Source organism: Littorina saxatilis, linkage group LG3, assembly GCF_037325665.1.
Source record: "Littorina saxatilis isolate snail1 linkage group LG3, US_GU_Lsax_2.0, whole genome shotgun sequence".
In the NCBI taxonomy this organism is placed as follows: domain Eukaryota; kingdom Metazoa; phylum Mollusca; class Gastropoda; order Littorinimorpha; family Littorinidae; genus Littorina; species Littorina saxatilis.
In genome coordinates, this window is record NC_090247.1 from 71,587,376 (window position 1) to 71,610,838 (window position 23,463).

Below are 23,463 nucleotides of genomic sequence, written 5' to 3' on the forward strand. Positions count from 1 at the left end.
ACGGGATTTGAGAGGAGTTTTGCGCTTGGCATTTTCCAAATAAGGATATCCTACTATGAGTACTACGCTGGAATACTACAATGAATTTTCAAACTGAACGGCTACACTGGCTTCGTCTTTCCTAATCATCGAAAGGGGGTGTATCAGGGCCGGACTACCGGGGGGGTTATGGGGGTTGCGCAACCCCCCCCCCCCCCCTAGCCTAAACATGTACCTTACTTATTTAATTTTTTTTATTATTGCTTATTTTATGCCGTTTCATGCAAGGAGCGACCATTTTCCTATCTCAGAATATGACCTACCCATCAGCTTCAGGGGGCTTCGCCCCCTGACCCCCTCAACGAGGGGGGGGGGGGGGGGTTCTAGGGTTTCCGGACCCCCCCCCAGCCAAAAAATAAAAATATTGAATGAGGTATGCATTTCTTTATTTTACATTGAGTTTCAATTTTTGGGGTATTAATCAGTGACAAAATCTGCTGCCTGAAACAGGTAATGATCATCCTCAGAATGCACCAGATTGCACCATTTTGCATCCTTTTTTTCAAAATTTTCCGGGGGGGCATGCCCCCGGACCCCCCTAACAAGCTAGGCGCTTTGCGCCTTCACACCCATATCTTCACAATATACTTTTGAAAAAAAACACCCATAAAATGAACTGATCCGCCCCTGCCGCCAGGGGGGACATCCCCCTGGGCCACCACTGGCAACCCCCCCCCCCCCTCCTCTTCGCCTAGTCCGGCCCTGTGTATTGTTGATATTTGTAGATAGACTCTGCATTTTAATGGTCAAATGGCGATTTCGGTATAAAAATGTTGACAAGGACCTTTAAAAAAAAAAAATCTGTTATCAGTGCGCAATAGGGGCCCCTACCGGTGATGTCGATTTTGTGATTACGCAACTAAAATCGTAACAGAAATAGTTATATAAACATACACGTAAACACTGAACATAGGAGAAGGTTGCCTAATATGAACCGGCCGGGTTCTTCAGTAGTCCGAGTAATGATATGGACCACCTCCTGTTCTAACAAACTAACTCAGTTGACGGTGCTGTATTTACCCTCACTGGATAACTTGCACATGTCAAAACGGCTGTTGCAGAAACACAAACCACAAAACCATTAGACCTTTTCTCTTTTTTTTAACACTTTTAGCAGCGTTCACTCTAAAATTGACGTTTAACTTGAACGGCCGACTAGTTAAAAAGAGAAGGACTAACCGGCTTAATACCAAACACAAAAAGGAAACTTCAAGTCTTTGCAAGAGAAAGCTAAGTTATGAGCGCGAAGAGCCCGCCAAATGCTCCTTATTTGGAAGTCACGTGATGCCCACGTGGTCATTATCTGTATCAAACATGTCGGACAGCGAAGAAAGCACGCTACCTTCCATGAACAAAAGACAACGTTTTTCTGCTCCGATTTACAATGATCGGTCAGAAGATGAAATGGTAATAATGTCAACGATTATTTGACTTAATGTCTGCGAGTTGTCGGATCCAGTCTCTGGGCAATTTGTATTAAAACTACCGAATTAACATCGAATCGATTTTGGTATTCTGTCGTTCTGTTAGCGCCATTCATCCGTATTATCAATATGAAAGACATTGGATGATTGTTTTCACTTTGATATCGAAACCCGAGAAAACGTGTGTCTCATAAACTGTGTGTTTGTGTGGCCTCTTTTGGGGGCGGAGCTGGGGTGGGGGGGGGGGGGGGTGTTAGAGGGCACCGCGGGACTCGGACCACTCCCAAGAGTAGGCTACAACTACAACTCTCTCTCTTTCGATCTCTCTCTCTTTCGATCTCTCTCTCTTTCGATCTCTCTCTGAATACAAATATTTCGTACGTTATTTTGATCATGCTGTAATACTGATCGTAAGTCTCCTTTGCATGATAGCACCCATGCATCATCTTTGAACATACACATAATTGGAATCTTTATCTTAAATATTAGTTATCACAATAAACTTGTTAATGTTCAGGGTATCTTTGTGATATATATATAATATGTTGTTGTGATTGGGTTTTTTTCTCTCCTTTATTTGTTTGTTTGTTTCTGGTACAGCAATTTAATGAAAATCAAAGAGAAAATTAGCAATTTTATAGCGACTGGTATACATGTCCATATCACATTTAGCTACTATTATAGACAGTATATTTCTTTCTATGTCACTGCTTATAGTTATAGTTATACCTTATAATTATATAATTCTAATTATCGAACTTTATAAAGGATTTCTCTGAACAGGATGACCTCTCCAGCACAGCCAGTACGCTGGAAGAATCTTCACGCAGCGACACACCTACACTGCCAGGCCGCCGTGGTCGCGTTGTGAACAAGCCACCCAAAAAATGCAAACTCCAGTTCAGATGCTCCAACTTCTTGAAGGTCTGTATACTCAGTGGAACTCACTTGGACAATTGACCTTTTCGGTATCTGAGCAGCTCTCGCAATTAAGATATCCTCGAGCCACGCTGTTTGTTACGCTTTGAACGTCATGCGAACTTCGAACTTCAGCTTTTGCAGCTCGCTTGAGATCGCTATACCACACGCTTTAATTGCTATGCTCTGAAGTTTGCGAGAGATTACGAGAGCTTGGAATACCAATAGGGTCTATTTATCAAAGATACAAAGGGACATAAGCACTCTATGAGCAAGTGAGAGTTATACGGAACCAATCTCCTGGCACCTAAGAGGATAACAAGCACTGAATTGAAAAAGCGACTTTCCTCCCCAAAAGACCTATTTGGCATCTAAACAGACTTCAGGAGAAATCTGCGAGACATGTTCTCTGTAAAGTGTAATGCTTAGAAAGTCATGAGAACTTCACTCTTCGGCCTTTGTAGATCTGACCAGATAGCCGTACATCATGCTTTGCAATATGTTCTGAAGTTTGCGAGATCGAGAGCTTGGAATACTGATAGGGTCTATTCATTTGGCTATCTCCAGAAAGAAGAGTAAACATTTTGAGATTTTTGCAGTGTGGCTGCTATTGGGAAGATCGGTTGACTCATTTTTTAAGTTGATACAAGGACCTGCAGAAGAGGGTTTGGAAATTGTCCACTCTCTTGGGTTTTGATTGCGATTAGCATACATATATATATAAGTGATACCTGAAAAGGCCGAAGGCAAAGGTTCAAATGAGATGACACCCTCAAGTCCTGTTAAAAAGTCCCAAACTGTAGTGTAATTTACTGTAATCCCATTGTCCGTTGTCTTTTTAATTAAAATTTATATACCTGTCATGAAAGGACTTGCACACCCACCAGAGATGCAGTGCAGGGACGTTAATTACTTGATATTATGTCAATCATAACTGGTGTAACTGTAAGGACTAAACCTCTTCAGGGGTGGCTGCTGAGAAGCTTGGAGTGCCCGTCACCACATGATCATTTACAGGATTCAAGGAGAAGTGTGTGTGTTAAATGACTTAAAATGTGAACATTTTGATTAAGTATAGCGGAACCCCCCCTTTTAAGACTGGGTGGCCGAGTGGTAACGCACTTGCGCTCGGAAGCGAGAGGTTGCGAGTTCGACCCTGGGTCAGGGCGTTAGCAATTTTCTCCCCCTCCTTTCCTAACCTAGGTGGTGGGTTCAAGTGCTAGTCTTTCGGATGAGACGAAAAACCGAGGTCCCTTCGTGTACACTACATTGGGGTGTGCACGTTAAAGATCCCACGATTGACAAAAGGGTCTTTCCTGGCAAAATTGTATGGGCATAGATAAAAATGTCCACCAAAATACCCGTGTGACTTGGAATAATAGGCCGTGAAAAGTAGGATATGCGCCGAAATGGCTGCGATCTGCTGGCCGATGTGAGTGCGTGATGTATTGTGTAAAAAAATTCCATCTCACACGGCATAAATAAATCCCTGCGCCTTGAATATGTGCGCGATATAAATTGCATAAAAAAGAAATATAAAAAAAAATAAATAAATACAAAAAAAATAAATACACAATTTTTTTTTTTAAATCCCTGCGCTTAGAACTGTACCCACGGAATACGCGCGATATAAGCCTCATATTGATTGATTGATTGATTGATTGATTGATTGATTGATTGATTGATTGATTGATTGAAGACCACCTGATTTAAGACTCCCTCCTTTTTAAGACCCATTTTTGTATCAGATATTTGGAGGTCTTTAAAGGGGGGTTCCACTGTACGGTATAATGTTTTTCATTTTGACGACTTTATTGTCCCATCGCTGGGAAATTTGGGTCGCTTCCTCCCAGTGGAAAGCTAGCAGCAAAGGAGGCACGCTACCCAGGTGTCTGTGTGTTTAGGTGTATTCAGCCACCTGCACTTATGGCAGAATGAACAAGGTCTTTTACGTGCCATTGTGGTGACACGGGGGTGGGACATGGCTTCCGTCTCTGGGTCTGCACATAAAGTTGACCCGTCCCGGCCCGAATTCGAACCTGCGACCTTCCGATCACAAGTCAAGTGCTCTACCAACTGAGCTACTGTGCCCCCTTGTGTGTATTGTGTGTAAACTTAAGATTTTGATTGTGTTAATTATGTGTTTCAGGAGAACCATGGTCAGCCAATCTTTGGTATTCAGGTCAACCTGAACTGTTCAGATTCGGACCCTGTCATCTTTGCCACAGCTGCTCACAATAGGGTCAGTCACATTTCTTTTAGTTTTACAGGTTGATGCAACTGCTTCGAGCTCCAGCTTATTGCTAATACATCTGTGTACATGGGTGTGATTTGTACACATTTGTGGAACTACACGTTTTTCTGTCATTCAAAGCAAACAGGCTTGTCTGTCTAATGATGTTAATTTTGTGAAGAATATTAATCGGTTACTTTATAAAAAATAAAAAATAAAATTAAATGTTAGTTTTTGTTAGTTGGAGAACTTTTTTTTTTAAATTGACTAAACAAGACATTCACAAGTACATCAGTGGTCTTTTTGGTGGACAGACAGACAGATGATTATGAGAAAAAGGGGGAAAATAGAAGATTTAGCTAAGTGTGCGCTTGATGTCTGGCAAGATGGTTTGTCCTTACTTTCAGTTTTCCTTTTTCCCAGTGGTTTCTAATTCCAGCTGCATGATTTGTTGTAAACGTTGTGCTGTTCAACTCAGCAAGTTAGTATTGTTTAAACTTTGAAGTTAGGGTTTGTATGAAGCACATGTCTTAAAAAGAAAAACTCTTTAGGTTTTATTCTTCTAATGCTGTTGTTATACTTTTAATGTTTTTACATTTTGTATTGCAGGTGTCAGTGTACGAATGTCAAGAGGGAGGCAAAATCAAATTACTCCAGGCCTACAGTGATCCCAGTGTATCCTTTTGGTCTGCATTGGACTGTCATTCTTTTATCTTTTGTACATGTATGGCCAGGAATCTGTCAGTGTGTCCAAAAAGTGTTACACAAACACCATTTTTCAGACTTGCCTTATCTTATTAATGTTGTTGTGGGTAAGGAAGGAGATGTGGTTTTTAGCAGAATAAAACTGTTTTTATTGGTTTGGGCCGCCTGGGGGGGTCAGTATAGTGCCTCGAGCACTTAAGGTATGTATGTTACATTTACACCAAAACACATACAATAAGTATCATGGAATCCCCCCTGAGTAATTTCCCCCATTAAAACTCTGCAGTCATGTAGTCTTGTGTTTGGTACTACTGTTACCACAAACATGGCAAGTCAGATGTCTATAATTAGTGTCTGCCAGGATGTATAGTGGCCGTATGTTACTTGTCTGTCTGCCAGGATGTATAGTGGCCGTATGTTACTTGTCTGTCTGCCAGGATGTATAGTGGCCGTATGTTACTTGTCTGTCTGCCATATATAGTGGCCGTATGTTACTTGTCTGTCTGCCAGGATGTATAGTGGCCGTATGTTACTTGTCTGTCTGCCGGGATGTATAGTGGCCGTATGTTACTTGTCTGTCTGCCAGGATGTATAGTGGCCGTATGTTACTTGTCTGTCTGCCTGTGCAGCTGTCTGCTTTCTTCTTTCCATCTGTCTCTCTGTAACCCCCTTTTAAATGAAGTGGGCCCATGGCCTTTTTCTATCTATTGTCATTTCATTTCATTTTTACCTTTGACTGTATTAAAAGCCTCCCCCCCCCCCCCCCCCCCCCTCTCTCCCGAACATAACACTATCAGGCGCACATGCATACTCGCACTCATGTGCAAGCAGAAAAACTCCGGAAGATGTTTTTAAGCTTTTATTTATCAACAGGAATGTGAGAAAAAGCAAGGACTAGTCTCGTCAGAAATGACCATTAAAGCCAGTATTCTGTTGTCAGTTATGACTATGATTGTGTATTTGTTAATTTATAGATTGTTTTCGTATGTAACGATTTTTGTCGTTGTAATTAAGAGTAATTTATTTATTTAAATGTTCATGATGTGCATGATTGTGTATTTGTTTATTTGTGTGTTGCACTTAGAACTATGTTAGAATATGTGTCCCTTTGTGTTGGTTTGTGAGTCGTAAAATGTGAACCGTCAAACTGTAGATCTTCTTTCTGTTCTGTCGTCTGTCTTTTTCTTTTTTCTGTGTTTTGTGCCTGAGGAAGACCCTGGTGGTCGAAACGTCGTGATTTGTTATTCGTTTCGTCTTCGTCAAACACGTGAGTACAGTATTTTTTGGTCTTTTTATGTTAGGATTTGCGCCATATCAATACCATCATTATCATTATGAAAGACCCTTGACAGCAAGTGCAGACAGAGGAAAACTTTTACTGCTGTGCTTGGTCGTTCAACCCTGTGACCAACCAGCCCATCCTGGCCGCGGCGGGGTTACGAGGGGTCATTCGAGTCCTGTCTCTCTCTCAGATGCAGTGTATCAAGGTTTGAGGCAGTTTCTTTGCAGATGCATGGTGGGATTCTTCCGGTATATTCCAGAAATCCGGATTCGTAATGTCTGTGGTGATGGTTTTTTGGTTGTTAATTATACAAATCCATCAGCGTCTGGGGGCCCCCAGACCCCCCCCCCCCCCCCCTTAAAATTCTTCAGGATACATGACATTTTTCAGTCCCACCCATGCAGATGACTAGTGAAAGATAATAGACAATACATGTAGTTGGCAATTAATCTGTTGGGTTTGTATGGGTTGTGGGTGGCCGAGTGGTAACGCACTTGCGCTCGGAAGCGAGAGGTTGCGTGTTCGACTCTGGGTCAGGCCGCTATTTTCTCCCCCCTTTCCTAACCTAGGTGGTGGGTTCAAGTGCTAGTCTTTCGGATGAGACGAAAAACCGAGGTCCCTTCGTGTACACTATATTGGGTGTGCACGTTAAAGATCCCACGATTGACAAAAGGGTCTTTCCTGGCAAAATTGTATAGGCATAGATAAAAATGTCCATCAAAATACCCGTGTGACTTGGAATAAAGGCCGTGAAAGGTAAAGTTTTGCCTAACAGGCTTGAGGTTTGCTGGTCGATGTGAATGCGTTATATATTGTGTGTAAAAAAATGTTTGTTTGTCTGTCTGTCTGTAAAAAAATCCATTTCACACGGCAGAAATTAGTATGTAAAGCGCGGAGAGCACAGTTAATTGTGGTTCGCGCTATATAAGCTCACCATAATAAATTAAAAAAAAGGGTGAACACCCTTGCTTTTTGTGAAACAAACAAATCGACACATGCTCCCTGCCACATGTGTAGAGACACACCCCTCGTTAGTGACTGGCCCTTTGAATTGTTTGTCTCACTTAAAAAGCAGAACCCATACAAGTTATTTTCAGAATTCGTCTATCAGCAATTGTAATCAGTCTGTTGATTAGTGCAGTTGGTGAGCAACTGAGAGCACCAGAGAAAAATGGTCAGAGAGAGAAAATGCAAATATCTTGAGAAAAAGAATCAGACCGATGGCATAGTCCCAAATTAACCCTGCGGAAGTAATGTCACATACTGAAAGAAGAGTGATAGCTTGGGTGGGGTTCTTTCGGTATATGCCGGAAATCCGGATTCAATTATGGCCTCTTTATTTTTCTCTATTTTTTTCTCTCTTTGTTTTTTGTTGTTGTTTGGTTCGGTTGAGGTTCAGGATTCATGACACTTTTCAGTCCCACCCATGTGATAGTTTTATATTCACACAGTGGGACCGTGAACCTCACACAGGGCTAAATTGAGTTATTGCCAGTGCCACCCAGATTGAGAACTTTTTTCAAGGACAATGTAAGGGGAGAGCACACTTATGAGTTCATATCTTTTATATTGATCCAGTGGTATTAGCATATGGATAGGCAGCTGATCTTTCTAAATGGTTCAAAATACAACATTCCATCAGTTTTCTGTTCATGAAGATCATATTTTTTTTAATTCTGGCAGATGTAATATAATATCATATGTTCCTATTCATGTGTGAAAAACAAAATGAAAAAAAGAAAGAAAATTGAGCTTTCGTAGCATTTACATATTTATGTATCTTTGGTCTCCAGTATGTCAGCTTTGTTTTTGTTTGTTTTTTGGGTGTGTAATTTTAGGTTTTTACATACAGCTTAGTCTCAACATTGTCCAAACCTAGATTTTTGACCATTCTCAAACACTAACAGTGTCACATTTGTTGGCCAACTGTTGCAGCATTTTGTAGGTCATGGAAACGCCGTTAACGAGCTGAAGTTTCATCCCCGCAACTGTTCACTGTTGCTGTCGGTGTCCAAAGACCACACGCTCAGAATATGGAACGTTCACACTTCTGTCTGTGTTCTCATACTTGGAGGGGTAGATGGTCATAGGGATGAAGTCCTCAGTGCTGTGAGTCGTCATTTTCACTTCTCATTTTTGTCTTTTTTGTGTGTGTGTGTGTGTGTGTATTTATCTTTCTGTCTGTGTCTGTCTGTCTGTCTCTCTCATTCTCATGCCCTGTCTCTCTCTCTCTCTCTCTCTCTAAAGACAGGTGGTAAGAAAAGGCCTAGCTTTAGATCTTTATCTTTCTTTCATAAAGTTCTCTCTCTCTCTTGCTCTCTCTCTCTCTCTCTCTCTCTCTCTCTCTCTCTCTCTCTCTCTCTCTCTCTCTCTCTCTCTCTCTCTCTCTCTCTCTCTCTTACTGAGTCTTAGTAGTCTTACACTAACACACACACACACACACACACACACACACACACACACACACACACACACACACACACACACACACACACACACACACAGTGAGTTGGTGTTGGTAAGATAACTGTTGCCTTTTCCTGCCCTAATTAACCTCTGTTTCTCTACAGGTGCATGTTAATTTTTTTGTCTAGAGCTAGCTTACAGTGCTAACTTTATTGCATAATTCAGTGTGTTTAGGCTGAGTCATTTCACTGTGCATGTTCTTGCAGGTTTGTGTGACTGTGAGTGTGTGAGTCTGCCTGACTGTTTGTTTGTCTTAGTCTGTTTGTAGCTAGACTGCAGACCATCGTGTTCACATGTGGAGAAAAACGTAGAGTGCAAGATCTCAGCAAATGTCCATTACCTTAATAATAATAATAAGGGTATTTATATGGCGCAAATCCTAAAATAGTTCTAAGCGCCTTACAATCAATCTTCAATATAATAATCTTCATTACAGCAACAACCTTACGCCTTATGCAATTGATGCACTTTACATTTCATTGCATTGTCGTGACAGCCTTTCCTGGCAAATTGCAGGACTTTACCCTGAGCGGCGCAAGACTAGTTTCCTGCGGCATGGACCACAGTTTGAAGATCTGGAATCTGGACACCTCAGAGATTGAAGATGTCATAGCAGAGTCCAGCAAGTTCAATCCCGCTAAAGGAAGCAAGTGAGTACAGTGGAACCCATTGGCGTAGTAGATAAAGACCTGTGCACATCTACGGTTTCTCCGTAATTTCTCCGATTTTTATATGCAGAATACGGTGCTACGGATTTTTAATTAAACTTCCAAAATTCCGATGTTTTACTCCAAAAAAAAGTTTTGTACTTTTTTTCTGTTTTAAGATGTTTTGACCATTTAGTTGGCCGTTGCGCTGAAAAGACGTTTTCCGATTTACTGGAAGCGCGCGTGTTCTCAGCATTGAGTCTTTGTTCTTAGATTTAGTTCGTCCAGCGTCTGCGTGGCAACTTGTGATTGAAGTGAAACATGGAAAAGAAAACAAGTCGCGTAAGGCGAAAATACAATATTTAGTCAAGTAGCTGTCGAACTCACAGAATGAAACTGAACGCAGTTTTTCAGCAAGACCGTATACTCGTAGCATCGTCAGTCCACCGCTCATGGCAAAGGCAGTGAAATTGACAAGAAGAGCGGGGTAGTAGTTGCGCTAAGAAGGATAGCACGCTTTTGTACCTCTCTTTGTTTTAACTTTCTGAGCGTGTTTTTAATCCAAACATATCATATCTATATGTTTTTTGAATCAGGAACCGACAAGGAATAAGATGAAAGTGTTTTTAAATTGATTTGGACAATTTAATTTTGATAATAATTTTTATATATTTAATTTTCAGAGCTTGTTTTTAATCCAAATATAACATATTTATATGTTTTTGGAATCAGCAAATGATGGAGAATAAGATAAACGTAAATTTGGATCGTTTTATAAATTTTTATTTTTTTTTACAATTTTCCGATTTTTAATGACCAAAGTCATTAATTAATTTTTAAGCCACCAAGCTGAAATGCAATACCGAAGTCCGGGCTTCGTCGGAGATTACTTGACCAAAATTTCAACCAATTTGGTTGAAAAATGAGGGCGTGACAGGGCCGCCTCAACTTTCACGAAAAGCCGGATATGACGTCATCAAAGACATTTATCAAAAAAATGAAAAAAACGTTCGGGGATTTCATACCCAGGAACTCTCATGTCAAATTTCATAAAGATCGGTCCAGTAGTTTAGTCTGAATCGCTCTACACACACACACACACACACGCACGCACACACGCACATACACCACGACCCTCGTTTCGATTCCCCCTCGATGTTAAAACATTTAGTCAAAACTTGACTAAATATAAAAAGAGTGCGAGATTCAGATAGTGAAGAGGAGACACCGGCTCTGTCACCATTCCCATTCTACTGCGTCATAGTGTTTCAGTTTGTGTGCTTTGTGACCAGAATTATGTCTTGAACTGTCGTTACAGCTTACTACTGAAACATTTTAAAAACTACTGAAATTTGGTTTGTTTACTACTGATGAGCGTTTTGAGTGTGCACAGGTCTGTGGATAAAGTGAAAAGAGACCCACAACGGCAGCGCTGACTGCCAGCACTGACACATAATGATCCAGCTGGATCTCCAAACTAACCCCATGACTCAAAACCACCTCCGGCTAGGGTGCCTCATTGATTGGGAGCTAGACCGCGACAACCATCCCTCCCTTGCGGTGGCCCTTTTCATTTTTTTCTCCTTTTTTTGTCTCTTTTTTTTACCATCTTAAGTCCGGGTCAAACCCGGGAACCTGCCCCTAATGGTTTTACCATGAGGGCGTTAAACATTACTTATCATCGTAGTGGATAAGACATCGGCCTCCTAATCGGAAGGTCGTGAGTTCAAATCGCGGCCGCCTGGTGGGCTAAGGATGGAGATTTTTCCGATCTCCCAGGTCAACTTATGTGCAGGCCTGCTAGCGCCTTATCTCCCTTCGGGTGTACACACAACCACAAGACCAAGTGTGCACGGAAAAGATCCTGTAATCCATGTCAGAGTTTGGTGGGTTATAGAAACATGAAAATACCCAGAATGTTTCCCCTGAAATCGGCGTATGCTGCCAGAATGGCAGGGAAAAATGGTCATACACGAACAAATCCACTCGTGCAAAAACATGAGTTAACGTGGGAGTTTCAGCCCATGAATGAAGTAGAAGTAGAAGTAGAAGAAGAAGAAGAAGAAGAACCCCCTTTTAAGACACACAGCTCCTGGACAAGACTTGTTCTATATAATTCACCTTTTCAGAGCGACCACCTTTCTATAAACCGGCACGGTTGGCCTAGTGGTAAGGCGTCCGCCCCGTGATCGGGAGGTCGTGGGTTCGAACCCCGGCCGGGTCCTACCTAAGACTTTAAAATTGGCAATCTAGTGGCTGCTCCGCCTGGCGTCTGGCATTATGGGGTTAGTGCTAGGACTGGTTGGTCCGGTGTCAGAATAATGTGACTGGGTGAGACATGAAGCCTGTGCTGCGACTTCTGTCTTGTGTGTGGCGCACGTTAAATGTCAAAGCAGCACCGCCCTGATATGGCCCTTCGTGGTCGGCTGGGCGTTAAGCAAACAAACAAACAAACAAACCTTTCTATAAAGAACACTTTTGATCGGTCCCTTGCATGGTGGTCGTTACAGACTGGTTTGACTGTGCATGCACATGACAAAAAAAAGTGTCACCTTGCTGAGAACACCCAAAGCTTTTTGGCTCACGTAAGTGTAGCCTATGCGATGCTAACTTTTGTCTGTCTGTGTGTGCGTGCGTGTGTGTGTGTGTGATAGAAACTTTAACATTTCCGAGTCTATGGATAAAGCTCGCATAAGAAGATTACGTCTCGGTCAAAAGTGTTTGACGTGTGTGATAGAAACTTTAACATTTGAAGACGTCACATTATGACGTAAGAGGGTTAGACGTCACGCGAAGGAATTACTGAAAGTCTCGGTCATTGTTATTGTGAGCGGGCCGAGACTAGTTGGCAGATCTAGTGTCTCGCTTTCTTGCACAGTTTCACCTATGCTTACTGTGTGTGTGTGTGTATGTGTGACGGAGTGATTGAGTTTGTGTTACTGTTTGTCGATTTCTTACGTGAGCCTTGAAGGCTTCGCCTCTTGTTACCTGTTTTATGGCCCTCGATCATTTGTTTTATTGGCTCGTTCATACTTGTTCCAGTGCTTGTGAATTATTGTGTTTACTTTTTTGTGTGTTCAATCTTTCAGACCATTTCCAACGCTAGTAAACCATTTCCCAGACTTCTCCACACGAGACATCCACAAAAACTATGTGGATTGCACACGTTGGTTGGGTAACCTCATCTTGTCAAAGGTATGTTAATTGTTAAAGTGTTAAATATCTTTAGTACACTCTTTGTCTGCAATTTATGTTCCTTATTTGGTCAAACGCATCTTTGTTAATTTCCATATAAGGTAAAAGGTGGTATGAAGCTGTGGAAAAACCCAGGAAACCATTGTGTAAATATCTGAGCATGCGCTTTGAAGAGCTAAAACATTGTGTAAATATCTGAGCATGTCTGCCGTGTGCTGACAAAACCGAGTAAGTCCACTGAAGCTACTTCCGAGAAAAACTACTTTTACTGTTTGATAAAATGTCTCAAAAGTGATGATTATCTAGATCAAACAACCGAGATAATAAGATAAATAGCATTAATTTACGTTGAAAACCCGATTTCATAATAATCTGATGGATGGTTTTGGTTTTGTTGGGCATTTTGTGGACTTACTTGGTTTTACCACTTTTCCCCCCAATATCAGATCTAACAAAAAATGCGCAGATCTAAGTTATTCTAAGCAAGCGGACTTACTTGGTTTTACCAGAATATTTGGAAGAAGAAGTGTTGTCAAGAGAAATGACAAAACAATGAAAATAACACTACGAATTTGCACAAGATAGAAAGAGAGAGAGAGAGAGAGAGAAAGAGGGGGGGGGGGGGGGGGGGGGGAGACTAGACAGGGAGTGAGAGAGAGAAGAGAGAGAGGAGAGAAAGCAGGGGGGGGGGGGGGGGGGGGGGGGGGGGGGGGGGGGGCCGAGAGCGGGAGGGAAAGATGGAGGGAGAGAGAGAAATAAAGGGAGAGAGGGAGGGAGATAGAGAGATGGAAAGAGGGGCGGAGAGAGGGAGAAAGAGAGGGAAGGTGAGAGGGAGGGGGGGGGGGGGAAGAGAGAGCTATGGAGGGAGAGATAAATGGGGAGGAAGAGAGAGATATAGGAATGGGCCGAGGGAGAGAGAGGGAGGGGGGATGGATTGAGGGATAGAGTGAGAGAGAATGGGGAAGGGAGGGAGAGAGAGGAAGAAAAGGAGGGAAGGAGGGAGGGAGAGAGGAAGGAAGAGAGAAAAAGAGAGGGAGGGAGAGACTTAGTGGGATTGAGAGAGGGAGGAAATAAGAGGGAGGGGGAGGGAGGGAGGGAAAGAAATAGTGGGATGGAGGGAGAGAGGGAGGAGGGAAAGAAATAGTGGGATGGAGGGAGGAGGGAGGGAGTGAGAGAAGGGGAGGTAGGGAGATAGGGAGGAAGATGGGGGGGGGGGGAGAGGAAGTGTGAGAGGGATGGAGGTAGGGACAGAGAGAAGAGAGGGGAGGGAGGGAGGGAAAGAGATAGTGGGATGGAAGGAGAGAGAGAGGAGGGAGGGACTGAGAGAGGGGGGGAGGGAGGAAGAGAGTAGGAGGGAGAGAGAGGGGTGGAGGGAGAGAAAGAGAGTGGGATGGAGGGGCAGAGGGGAGGGAGAGAGAGGGAAGGAGAGAGGTAGAGAAAATTCGATTGTTGGCGTTTGGGAGAGAGGGAGGACGGAATTGAAGGAGGAGGAGAGAGCGAAAGGGAAGGAGGGATAGAGAGAATGATGGAGGGAGGGAAATTGAGAGAGGGAGGAAGAGGGAGAGAGATAGCGAGAGAGGGAGGGAGGGATAGAAAGAGAGATGGAGGGAGGAATGGAAGGTGGGAGGGAGAGAGGGAGGGAGAGAGGTTGACAAGGATCGTCAGGAGAATCATATAGAGAAGAAAACTGTTTGAAATAAAACGTTATAAGGTGACGTCATACTGTTTGAAATAAAACGTCATCAGGTGACGTCATTATGTCTCGCCTTATCGAATGACGTCATTTGTGTGTTCTAAACTTTAAATGACGTCATTTGTGGGTTCTAAACTTAAAATGATGTCTTTTCTGTATGAGTCCTCTGAAAGAATTTTGAAACAACCATTGTACGAAAATTGGGAAACCCTTGGACTTTATTGGTTTTGTCAAAACATTCATGCACACTTAAAAAGTTGTTTTTGGTTGTGGACTTACCTGTTCATATCTGCTTATCTAAGCACTCTAAAAAGTAGAAATTAACACAAAAGATGCACATTGATTTCTTCTTTTTGATGAACAAAAAATATCATTTTTGAAAAAAATGGACTTACTTGGTTTTGTCAGCACACAGCAGATGTGCACTCGTGGTCAAAACTCGTTAAAATTCACTTTATGTCTAATTTTAGCTGCGCACGAATCTTCAAATACCAACGCTTGGCTTAGAAACAACAATGGCGCTCGAAAGAAAGGGAGATTTTTCACGGGTTCGAAACAAACTCTCCAGTCTAGTAACATTGGAATAATTTCATACCACCTATATTTATCATCATGGCTCTGGGAAAAATGATATTGCTTAAATTTTGCCCACTTACAACTAAAATGCCCCGAAGAAATGAAACCTTAAACGCTGTGACATTTCTGTTGGCTGCAGATTGTTTCTGCTTGTGAGATCTAAAAGCGAATAGCAATAATGATTCTGAACGATAAAGAATGAACGATAACGACAATTCCTACAACAAGCACTTTCTTTATCTATGTATCCTTATGAGTACGTGCTGCAAGAACATTTCTTTTTATTTTACGCGAGGACACCGTAAACGGTCTGTAGTTGTGAACGACGGCACTGAAATGTCGCGCGATACACATTTTCCAGGAGACCGACTTTGAAACTCGTGACGTCAAATGTTTTAAACAAATTGCAACATTTGTTTCCAAAATAAGCTTATTGTTCTGCCAGAGATACTCGCTTCACATCTCTGGTTTTAGGCCGATGTGTTGATTCTCCAGAGTGTTTCAGTGCGGTGAACTCAATATAACGTGCGAGCACAGATTAAAAGAGAAGCTGAGAAACATGACATCAAATGATCGGACTTCTTTCAAGCTCGGATGCACGAAACACATTCATTGTGTACAGACTTCCGGATCAGGCGTCGAGGCCCTGTATGGGATGTAAATAGACGCAGTGATGAGTCTCAAAACATAACAACACATGTCTGATCGCATTAAAAGTGTGTTGTTATGATTTTGGACATAAGGACTCGGCAAGCCTCGACCCCCGTAAGTGCCCCACTAAACAAAGAAAGTCTCTCGGGATTCCCAACGTTATAAATAGAACATTGTGTAATCTGTATACTTGTACTTCTTTTATCATTATTAATGGAAAATGCATTGCATTTGCAGTTTTTGTTTTGTTTTAGTGTTTTTTTGTTGTTGACTATGTTGTATGTTTGTTGTTGTTGTTGACTATGTTGTATGTTTGTTGTTGTTGACTATGTTGTATGTTTGTTTGTTGTTGACTATGTTGTATGTTTGTTGTTGTTGTTGACTATGTTGTATGTTTGTTGTTGTTGTTGACTATGTTGTATGTTTGTTGTTGTTGTTGACTATGTTGTATGTTTGTTGTTGACTATGTTGTATGTTTGTTGTTGTTGTTGACTATGTTGTATGTTTGTTTGTTGTTGTTGACTATGTTGTATGTTTGTTGTTGACTATGTTGTATGTTTGTTTGTTGTTGTTGACTATGTTGTATGTTTGTTGTTGTTGTTGACTATGTTGTATGTTTGTTGTTGTTGACTATGTTGTATGTTTGTTGTTGTTGACTATGTTGTATGTTTGTTGTTGTTGTCTATGTTGTATGTTTGTTGTTGTTGACTATGTTGTATGTTTGTTGTTGTTGACTATGTTGTATGTTTGTTGTTGACTATGTTGTATGTTTGTTGTTGTTGTTGACTATGTTGTATGTTTGTTGTTGTTGTTGACTATGTTGTATGTTTGTTGTTGTTGTTGACTATGTTGTATGTTTGTTGTTGTTGTTGACTATGTTGTATGTTTGTTGTTGTTGTTGACTATGTTGTATGTTTGTTGTTGTTGTTGACTATGTTGTATGTTTGTTGTTGTTGACTATGTTGTATGTTTGTTGTTGTTGTTGACTATGTTGTATGTTTGTTGTTGTTGTTGACTATGTTGTATGTTTGTTGTTGTTGTTGACTATGTTGTATGTTTGTTGTTGTTGACTATGTTGTATGTTTGTTGTTGTTGTTGACTATGTTGTATGTTTGTTGTTGTTGACTATGTTGTATGTTTGTTGTTGTTGACTATGTTGTATGTTTGTTGTTGTTGTTGACTATGTTGTATGTTTGTTGTTGACTATGTTGTATGTTTGTTGTTGTTGTTGACTATGTTGTATGTTTGTTGTTGTTGTTGACTATGTTGTATGTTTGTTGTTGTTGACTATGTTGTATGTTTGTTGTTGTTGACTATGTTGTATGTTTGTTGTTGTTGACTATGTTGTATGTTTGTTGTTGTTGTTGACTATGTTGTATGTTTGTTGTTGTTGACTATGTTGTATGTTTGTTGTTGTTGTTGACTATGTTGTATGTTTGTTGTTGTTGTTGACTATGTTGTATGTTTGTTGTTGTTGACTATGTTGTATGTTTGTTGTTGTTGACTATGTTGTATGTTTGTTGTTGTTGACTATGTTGTATGTTTGTTGTTGTTGTTGACTATGTTGTATGTTTGTTGTTGTTGTTGACTATGTTGTATGTTTGTTGTTGTTGACTATGTTGTATGTTTGTTGTTGTTGTTGACTATGTTGTATGTTTGTTGTTGACTATGTTGTATGTTTGTTGTTGACTATGTTGTATGTTTGTTGTTGTTGTTGACTATGTTGTATGTTTGTTGTTGTTGACTATGTTGTATGTTTGTTGTTGTTGTTGACTATGTTGTATGTTTGTTGTTGTTGTTGACTATGTTGTATGTTTGTTGTTGTTGTTGACTATGTTGTATGTTTGTTGTTGTTGTTAACTATGTTGTATGTTTGTTTGTATATAGGTAGAGTCCTTCCCATGAAAACAATGGCTTATTATTTTCTCAGACCTTGTTTTAGCTTTATCATTTACATGGGCGAAGGCCATCCTCCATGAAGATACACACGGACATTGAACTGCCTGGTTGCTTTCTGTGCAGAGAGGGAACGTTTGTTACGTATTAATGTTGGCAGATTGGCACTAGTTTCAGGGACCGCAACACGGTGGCCTGGTGGTAAGGCGTCTGCCCAGTGAGCGGGAGGTCGTGGGTTCGAACCCCGGCCGGGTCCTACCTAAGACTTTAAAATTGGCAATCTAGTGGCTGCTCCGCCTGACGTCTGGCATTATGGGGTTAGTGCTAGGACTGGTTGGTCCGGTGTCAGAATAATGTGACTGGGTGAGACATGAAGCCTGTGCTGCGACTTCTGTCTTGTGTGTGGCGCACGTTAAATGTCAAAGCAGCACCGCCCTGATATCACCCTTCGTGGTGGACTGGGCGTTAAGCAAACAAACAAACAAAAACTAGTTTCAGGAATTTACTTAATGCTAAAATTCCCACTCTGCACAGGAAACAGCCAGGTGTTCAGGTTGAGGGGGGGTACATTGTAAACAAGCCTGGCCAGCTCTGAGATGTTGAGCTGAATTGTTTACATAGGAAGGGGTGTGCCTTTAAGTTCTAGCTCTCATTTTTTTCTGTTTTGCCCGCCGCAGTCATGTGAGAACTGCATCGTGTGCTGGAAGCCAGGACCTTTGGATGCTGACGCAAACACATCCAGCAACAACAACAACAACAACAAACCCGACGACTCCGTCAGCGTTCTGCATCGCTTTGACTACCGCGACTGTGAGATCTGGTACATGCGCTTCTGTCTCGACTACCAGCAAAAGGTGAGATATGAGATCTAGTGCGTAGTTTTTTCTGTCTTTTTGATTTTGTTATAGAAACACGAAAATACCCAGCATGCTTCCTCCGAAAGCGGCGTATGGCTGCCTAAATGGCAGGGTAAAAACGGTCATACACGTAAAATTCCACTCGTGCAAAAACACGAATGTACGTGGGAGTTTCAGCCCACAAACGCAAAAGAAGAAGAAGTTGGCATCTTTTTTGTCTTCAAACAAATAATGAGATTTTATACATACATTTGCACTATTAGTATGTGATGGCAGCAAGCATGAAATTATATCCTTACTGTGTCGATATGTTGTCTTTAAGTTCTCATTGTGAGGATAAAACTCCATACTTTGAATTTTGTGTGTGTTTTCTTGTTGGTGTGTTCACTTGTTTGAATGGCAAAACTGAAAAAAGGGAAATAATTTTAAGGTGCAGAAATTGAGATAGGATGCATGAATGTCCAAAAACCTCTTGCTGTAACATTGCTTGTCTTGTCAGTGTAAAACTCTGAGAGATGTTGCTACCGATTGTCCTTTGAAGTTGTACAGATAGTGGTGTATGTACAGTGACCACCCCCCCCCCCCCCCCCCCCCCCCCAATTTAAGACTTCCCTCTTTTTAAGACCTTGTTTTATCAGACTTTCTGTTCATAACCTCTGTAAAATTACCCCCATTTTAAGACTCCCTCCTTTTTAAGACTTGATTGTTCTGATTTATTTTAGGTCTGAATATGGGGGTTTAACTGTACTGCTTCTTGCCGTTCACTTCTCTTGTCAAGGTCAACTCTGCAAAATGCGTCGGTTAGTGCTAAATGTAATTGTGGTTCACACTCAAGGTGAACTCTGCAAAATGTGTCGGTTAGTGCTAAATGTAATTGTGGTTCACACTCAAGGTGAACTCTGCAAAATGCGTCGGTTAGTGCTAAATGTAATTGTGGTTCACACTCAAGGTGAACTCTGCAAAATGTGTCGGTTAGTGCTAAATGTAATTGTGGTTCACACTCAAGGTGAACTCTGCAAAATGCGTCGGTTAGTGCTAAATGTAATTGTGGTTCACACTCATGGTGAACTCTGCAAAATGCGTCGGTTAGTGCTAAATGTAATTGTGGTTCACACTCAAGGTGAACTCTGCAAAATGTGTCGGTTTGTGCTAAATTTAATGGTTGTTCACACTCAAATTGAACTCTGCAAAATGTGTCGGTTAGTGCTAAATGTAATTGTGGTTCACACTCAAGGTGAACTCTGCAAAATGTGTCGGTTAGTGCTAAATGTAATTGTGGTTCACACTCAAGGTGAACTCTGCAAAATGTGTCGGTTAGTACAGTGGTACCTGCGATGAAAGGACACCCTTGGGACCAGCATGTCCCTACATTGCAGGTGGCCTGTCATGACAGGTATACTTTGGTAGAGACAATAGACAGAATGTGTCCTGTTAAGGGAGGTGTCCTCTTATTAGAGGGGCCACACATCACAGGTACCACTGTACTAAATGTAATGGTTGTTGACACAGATGATGGCCCTGGGAAACCAAGTGGGACGTATCTTCCTCTGGGATCTGGATGTGGAGGACCCTGCTCAAACAAAGTGAGTTTTTTTAATTGTATCTGTCCTTCTCTCAGAAGGAATTCACACTTTAGCGTTGGGAGATATTGTGTGATCGTGCTACTCAGTTGTTTTGTAAACCAATGTTCGACACCCGCTCTGGCCGAATACAAATTCCCGATTCTTTTGAGCGTTCACCAGGCCACCAGCTCAGCACATTCCAATTTCTTTCTGTGCTTCAGGCATGGGAATTGTCCGCCGAATGGCAAATTTCCGCCGAATTGTTTTTTGGAGAGAAAACAATTTCGGGGGGCATGCTATTACTTTGCTATTACTTCCATATTTTCAGTCTTTTTGACTTTTCAATTCCCATGTCTGGTGCTTTCAGGTTCACCAAGCTGATGCATCCTAAGTGTGGGACCGCCATCAGACAGACAGCCTTCTCCAAAGACGGCAACACTCTATTGGCCGTCAGCGATGATGCCTGTATTTGGAGATGGGATCGGGTCAAATGAAATCCACAGCCGGCCATCCTTGTGTCAGGATTCTGATTGACGTCATTTTGCTGTTGTATGTCATCTTCAGGAAAAACGATACAGTGTAATCCCCCATTTAAATCTTCATTGGAACCCCATTTCAAGACCTAAAAAAAAAAAAAATCTGAGAAAATCCGGTCTTAAAAAGGAGGGAGTCTTCAAATGGGGGTAAATTTGCAGAGGTTATGAACAGAAAGTCTGAAAAGTTTGTTTGTTTGTTTGTTCGTTCATGGGCTGAAACTCCCACGGCTTTTACGTGTATGACCGTTTTTACCCCGCCATTTAGGCAGCCATACGCCGCTTTTGGAGGAAGCATGCTGGGTATTTTCGTGTTTCTATAACCCACCGAACTCTGACATGGATTACAGGATCTTTTTCGTGCGCACTTGGTCTTGTGCTTGCGTGTACACACGGGGGTGTTCGGACACCGAGGAGAGTCTGCACACAAAGTTGACTGAGAAATAAATCTCTCGCAGAACGTGGGGGACGAACTCACGCTGACAGCGGCCAACTGGATACAAATCCAGCGCGCTACCGACTGAGCTACATCCCCGCTCAAAGGAGCAATAATCACATGGTATTGTTTGGCTCTGGAACTTTTTCAGACCCCCACATCCACTCGCATTTATGACTTGGCAAGATTTTTAAAATTGTGTGTCATTATTGTGTTATGTGTCACAAGTTTATCCATTGTTACCTCTGTTTAAGTCATGTGTCATTTCCTGTGTCACCTTTTTGTCATCTGTAAAACATTGTCACCTACATTTTATGTGTTGTCTTAATATCATTTATCATCTGCATGAACTTTATTTTGTCTTTTAACTGTAACATAACCATGCCGTTTTACTGTAAGGTGTTATTCTGGTTCACTGTTTTATCCTTATTCCATGACTGTGTCACTGACAAATCTCTCCCCTGTTTCTTTCACATGAGAATGGATAGCGACTAGCTTCTCACTACAGCGAGAGTGAATATGAAACGGTTTGATGGCTAGCTACGAAGAATGAGCGCTTCTGGGGTGATAACGCAAGACAACTCCTGTGATCTTGCCGTGAGGTGGCGCCAGTTACCAGCTGAAAGAAAGAAGGGGCATAACCTCACCAGAACCGACCATTGTCTGTTTATAGTATAAAATGCACGACTTGCACATGAACTATTACCAAACCGATATGCTATTTGGGACCAATGCAAGTTTTTTTTTTCCTTTCTCGTGTGATCTTGCCGTGAGGTGGCGCCAGTTACCAGCCGAAAGAAAGAAGGGGGCATAACCTCATCAGAACCGCCCATTAAACACCATTGGTTAATACCAAAACAAACAAGGTCGTCTGCACTGTTCGGTAAATGGACATAAAGAGCAAATTGGATTGGCAGCAGTGCGGCGGCCACTTTTTCTCGCATAGCAAGCACCTCCAAGGCATGCTTGCGTTCTCTCGCCAAGTCCTAGCGGCGAGATTTGCCCAAGAAACGGTACTTCCTCGCTCCACTTTCTTCACTCGGTAATTCTCACGTCAAAGAAACGGGGGTCAGGTCATCACGTCCTCTGATCGTCAATCAGTGATCATTGACTTTTATTTTATTTTATTTTATAAGATACATTGTATTATCTTGAAATATGCCATGCCTCCTTGTAATGAAGTCTCATTCGTGAATTTGTTTTGTTTTGTCAGTGGCAATCTCGTCGAGTTCGAGCTAATCATCGCCAGTCATCACAACAAGACTTTTGTATCTTTAGATATGTCCATTGTATCTACCTGCAGTGTTCATTGACTAGCTTAATAATAATATATATAGGATTTTCTCAAATCATTAATACATCATCCTCAATACACCCAAAAACACACACCCCCCAAAAATTTGTTTTTGAGTCACTGCCATCTGCCTCTTGTTTCAAATGTAAATACAAACAAGATGGAATATCTCCGCAAATGTATGTAAATAAAATATGTTAACAAAAATATTTGTCTTTGTTGTTGATGGGGATATGAATAGCACATTCTTCTGACTTTTTTTTTAAAGTGTTGTTGTGGGTGTGTGTGAGACTTCACACAAATTGGTAGGTGCAGTAACCGTTGATCCGAGTCATTTTTGACTCACATGCGAAGCAAAAGTGAGTCTATGTACTCACCCGAGTCGTCCGTCCGTCCGTCCGTCCGTCCGGAAAACTTTAACGTTGGATATTTCTTGGACACTATTCAGTCTATCAGTACCAAATTTGGCAAGATGGTGTATGATGACAAGGCCCCAAAAAACATACATAGCATCTTGACCTTGCTTCAAGGTCAAGGTCGCAGGGGCCATAAATGTTGCCTAAAAAACAGCTATTTTTCACATTTTTCCCATTTTCTCTGAAGTTTTTGAGATTGAATACCTCACCTATATATGATATATAGGGTAAAGTAAGCCCCATCTTTTGATACCAGTTTGGTTTACCTTGCTTCAAGGTCAAGGTCACAGGAGCTCTTCAAAGTTGGATTGTATACATATTTTGAAGTGACCTTGACCCTGAACTATGGAAGATAACTGTTTCAAACTTAAAAATTATGTGGGGCACATGTTATGCTTTCATCATGAGACACATTTGGTCACATATGATCAAGGTCAAGGTCACTTTGACCCTTATGAAATGTGACCAAAATAAGGTAGTGAACCACTAAAAGTGACCATATCTCATGGTAGAAAGAGCCAATAAGCACCATTGTACTTCCTATGTCTTGAATTAACAGCTTTGTGTTGCATGACCTTGGATGACCTTGACCTTGGGTCAAGGTCACATGTATTTTGGTAGGAAAAATGTATAAAGCATG

At 41.5% G+C, this 23,463-nt stretch overlaps 1 protein-coding gene across 1 annotated transcript; it reads left to right on the forward strand.

Annotated features, from left to right (window-relative positions):
• The first annotated feature begins 1,322 nt into the window (after positions 1 to 1,322).
• Positions 1,323 to 22,618, forward strand: LOC138963173 (polycomb protein EED-like). Its single transcript, XM_070335211.1, has 11 exons — positions 1,323 to 1,446; positions 2,247 to 2,387; positions 4,531 to 4,623; positions 5,224 to 5,289; positions 6,681 to 6,806; positions 8,537 to 8,710; positions 9,584 to 9,717; positions 12,804 to 12,909; positions 18,403 to 18,579; positions 20,092 to 20,165; positions 20,512 to 22,618. The coding sequence occupies exons 1-11, from the start codon at positions 1,324 to 1,326 to the stop codon at positions 20,636 to 20,638; spliced, it is 1,341 nt and encodes a 446-aa protein (XP_070191312.1). The 5' UTR covers position 1,323; the 3' UTR covers positions 20,639 to 22,618.
• The last annotated feature ends 845 nt before the right edge of the window (positions 22,619 to 23,463 follow it).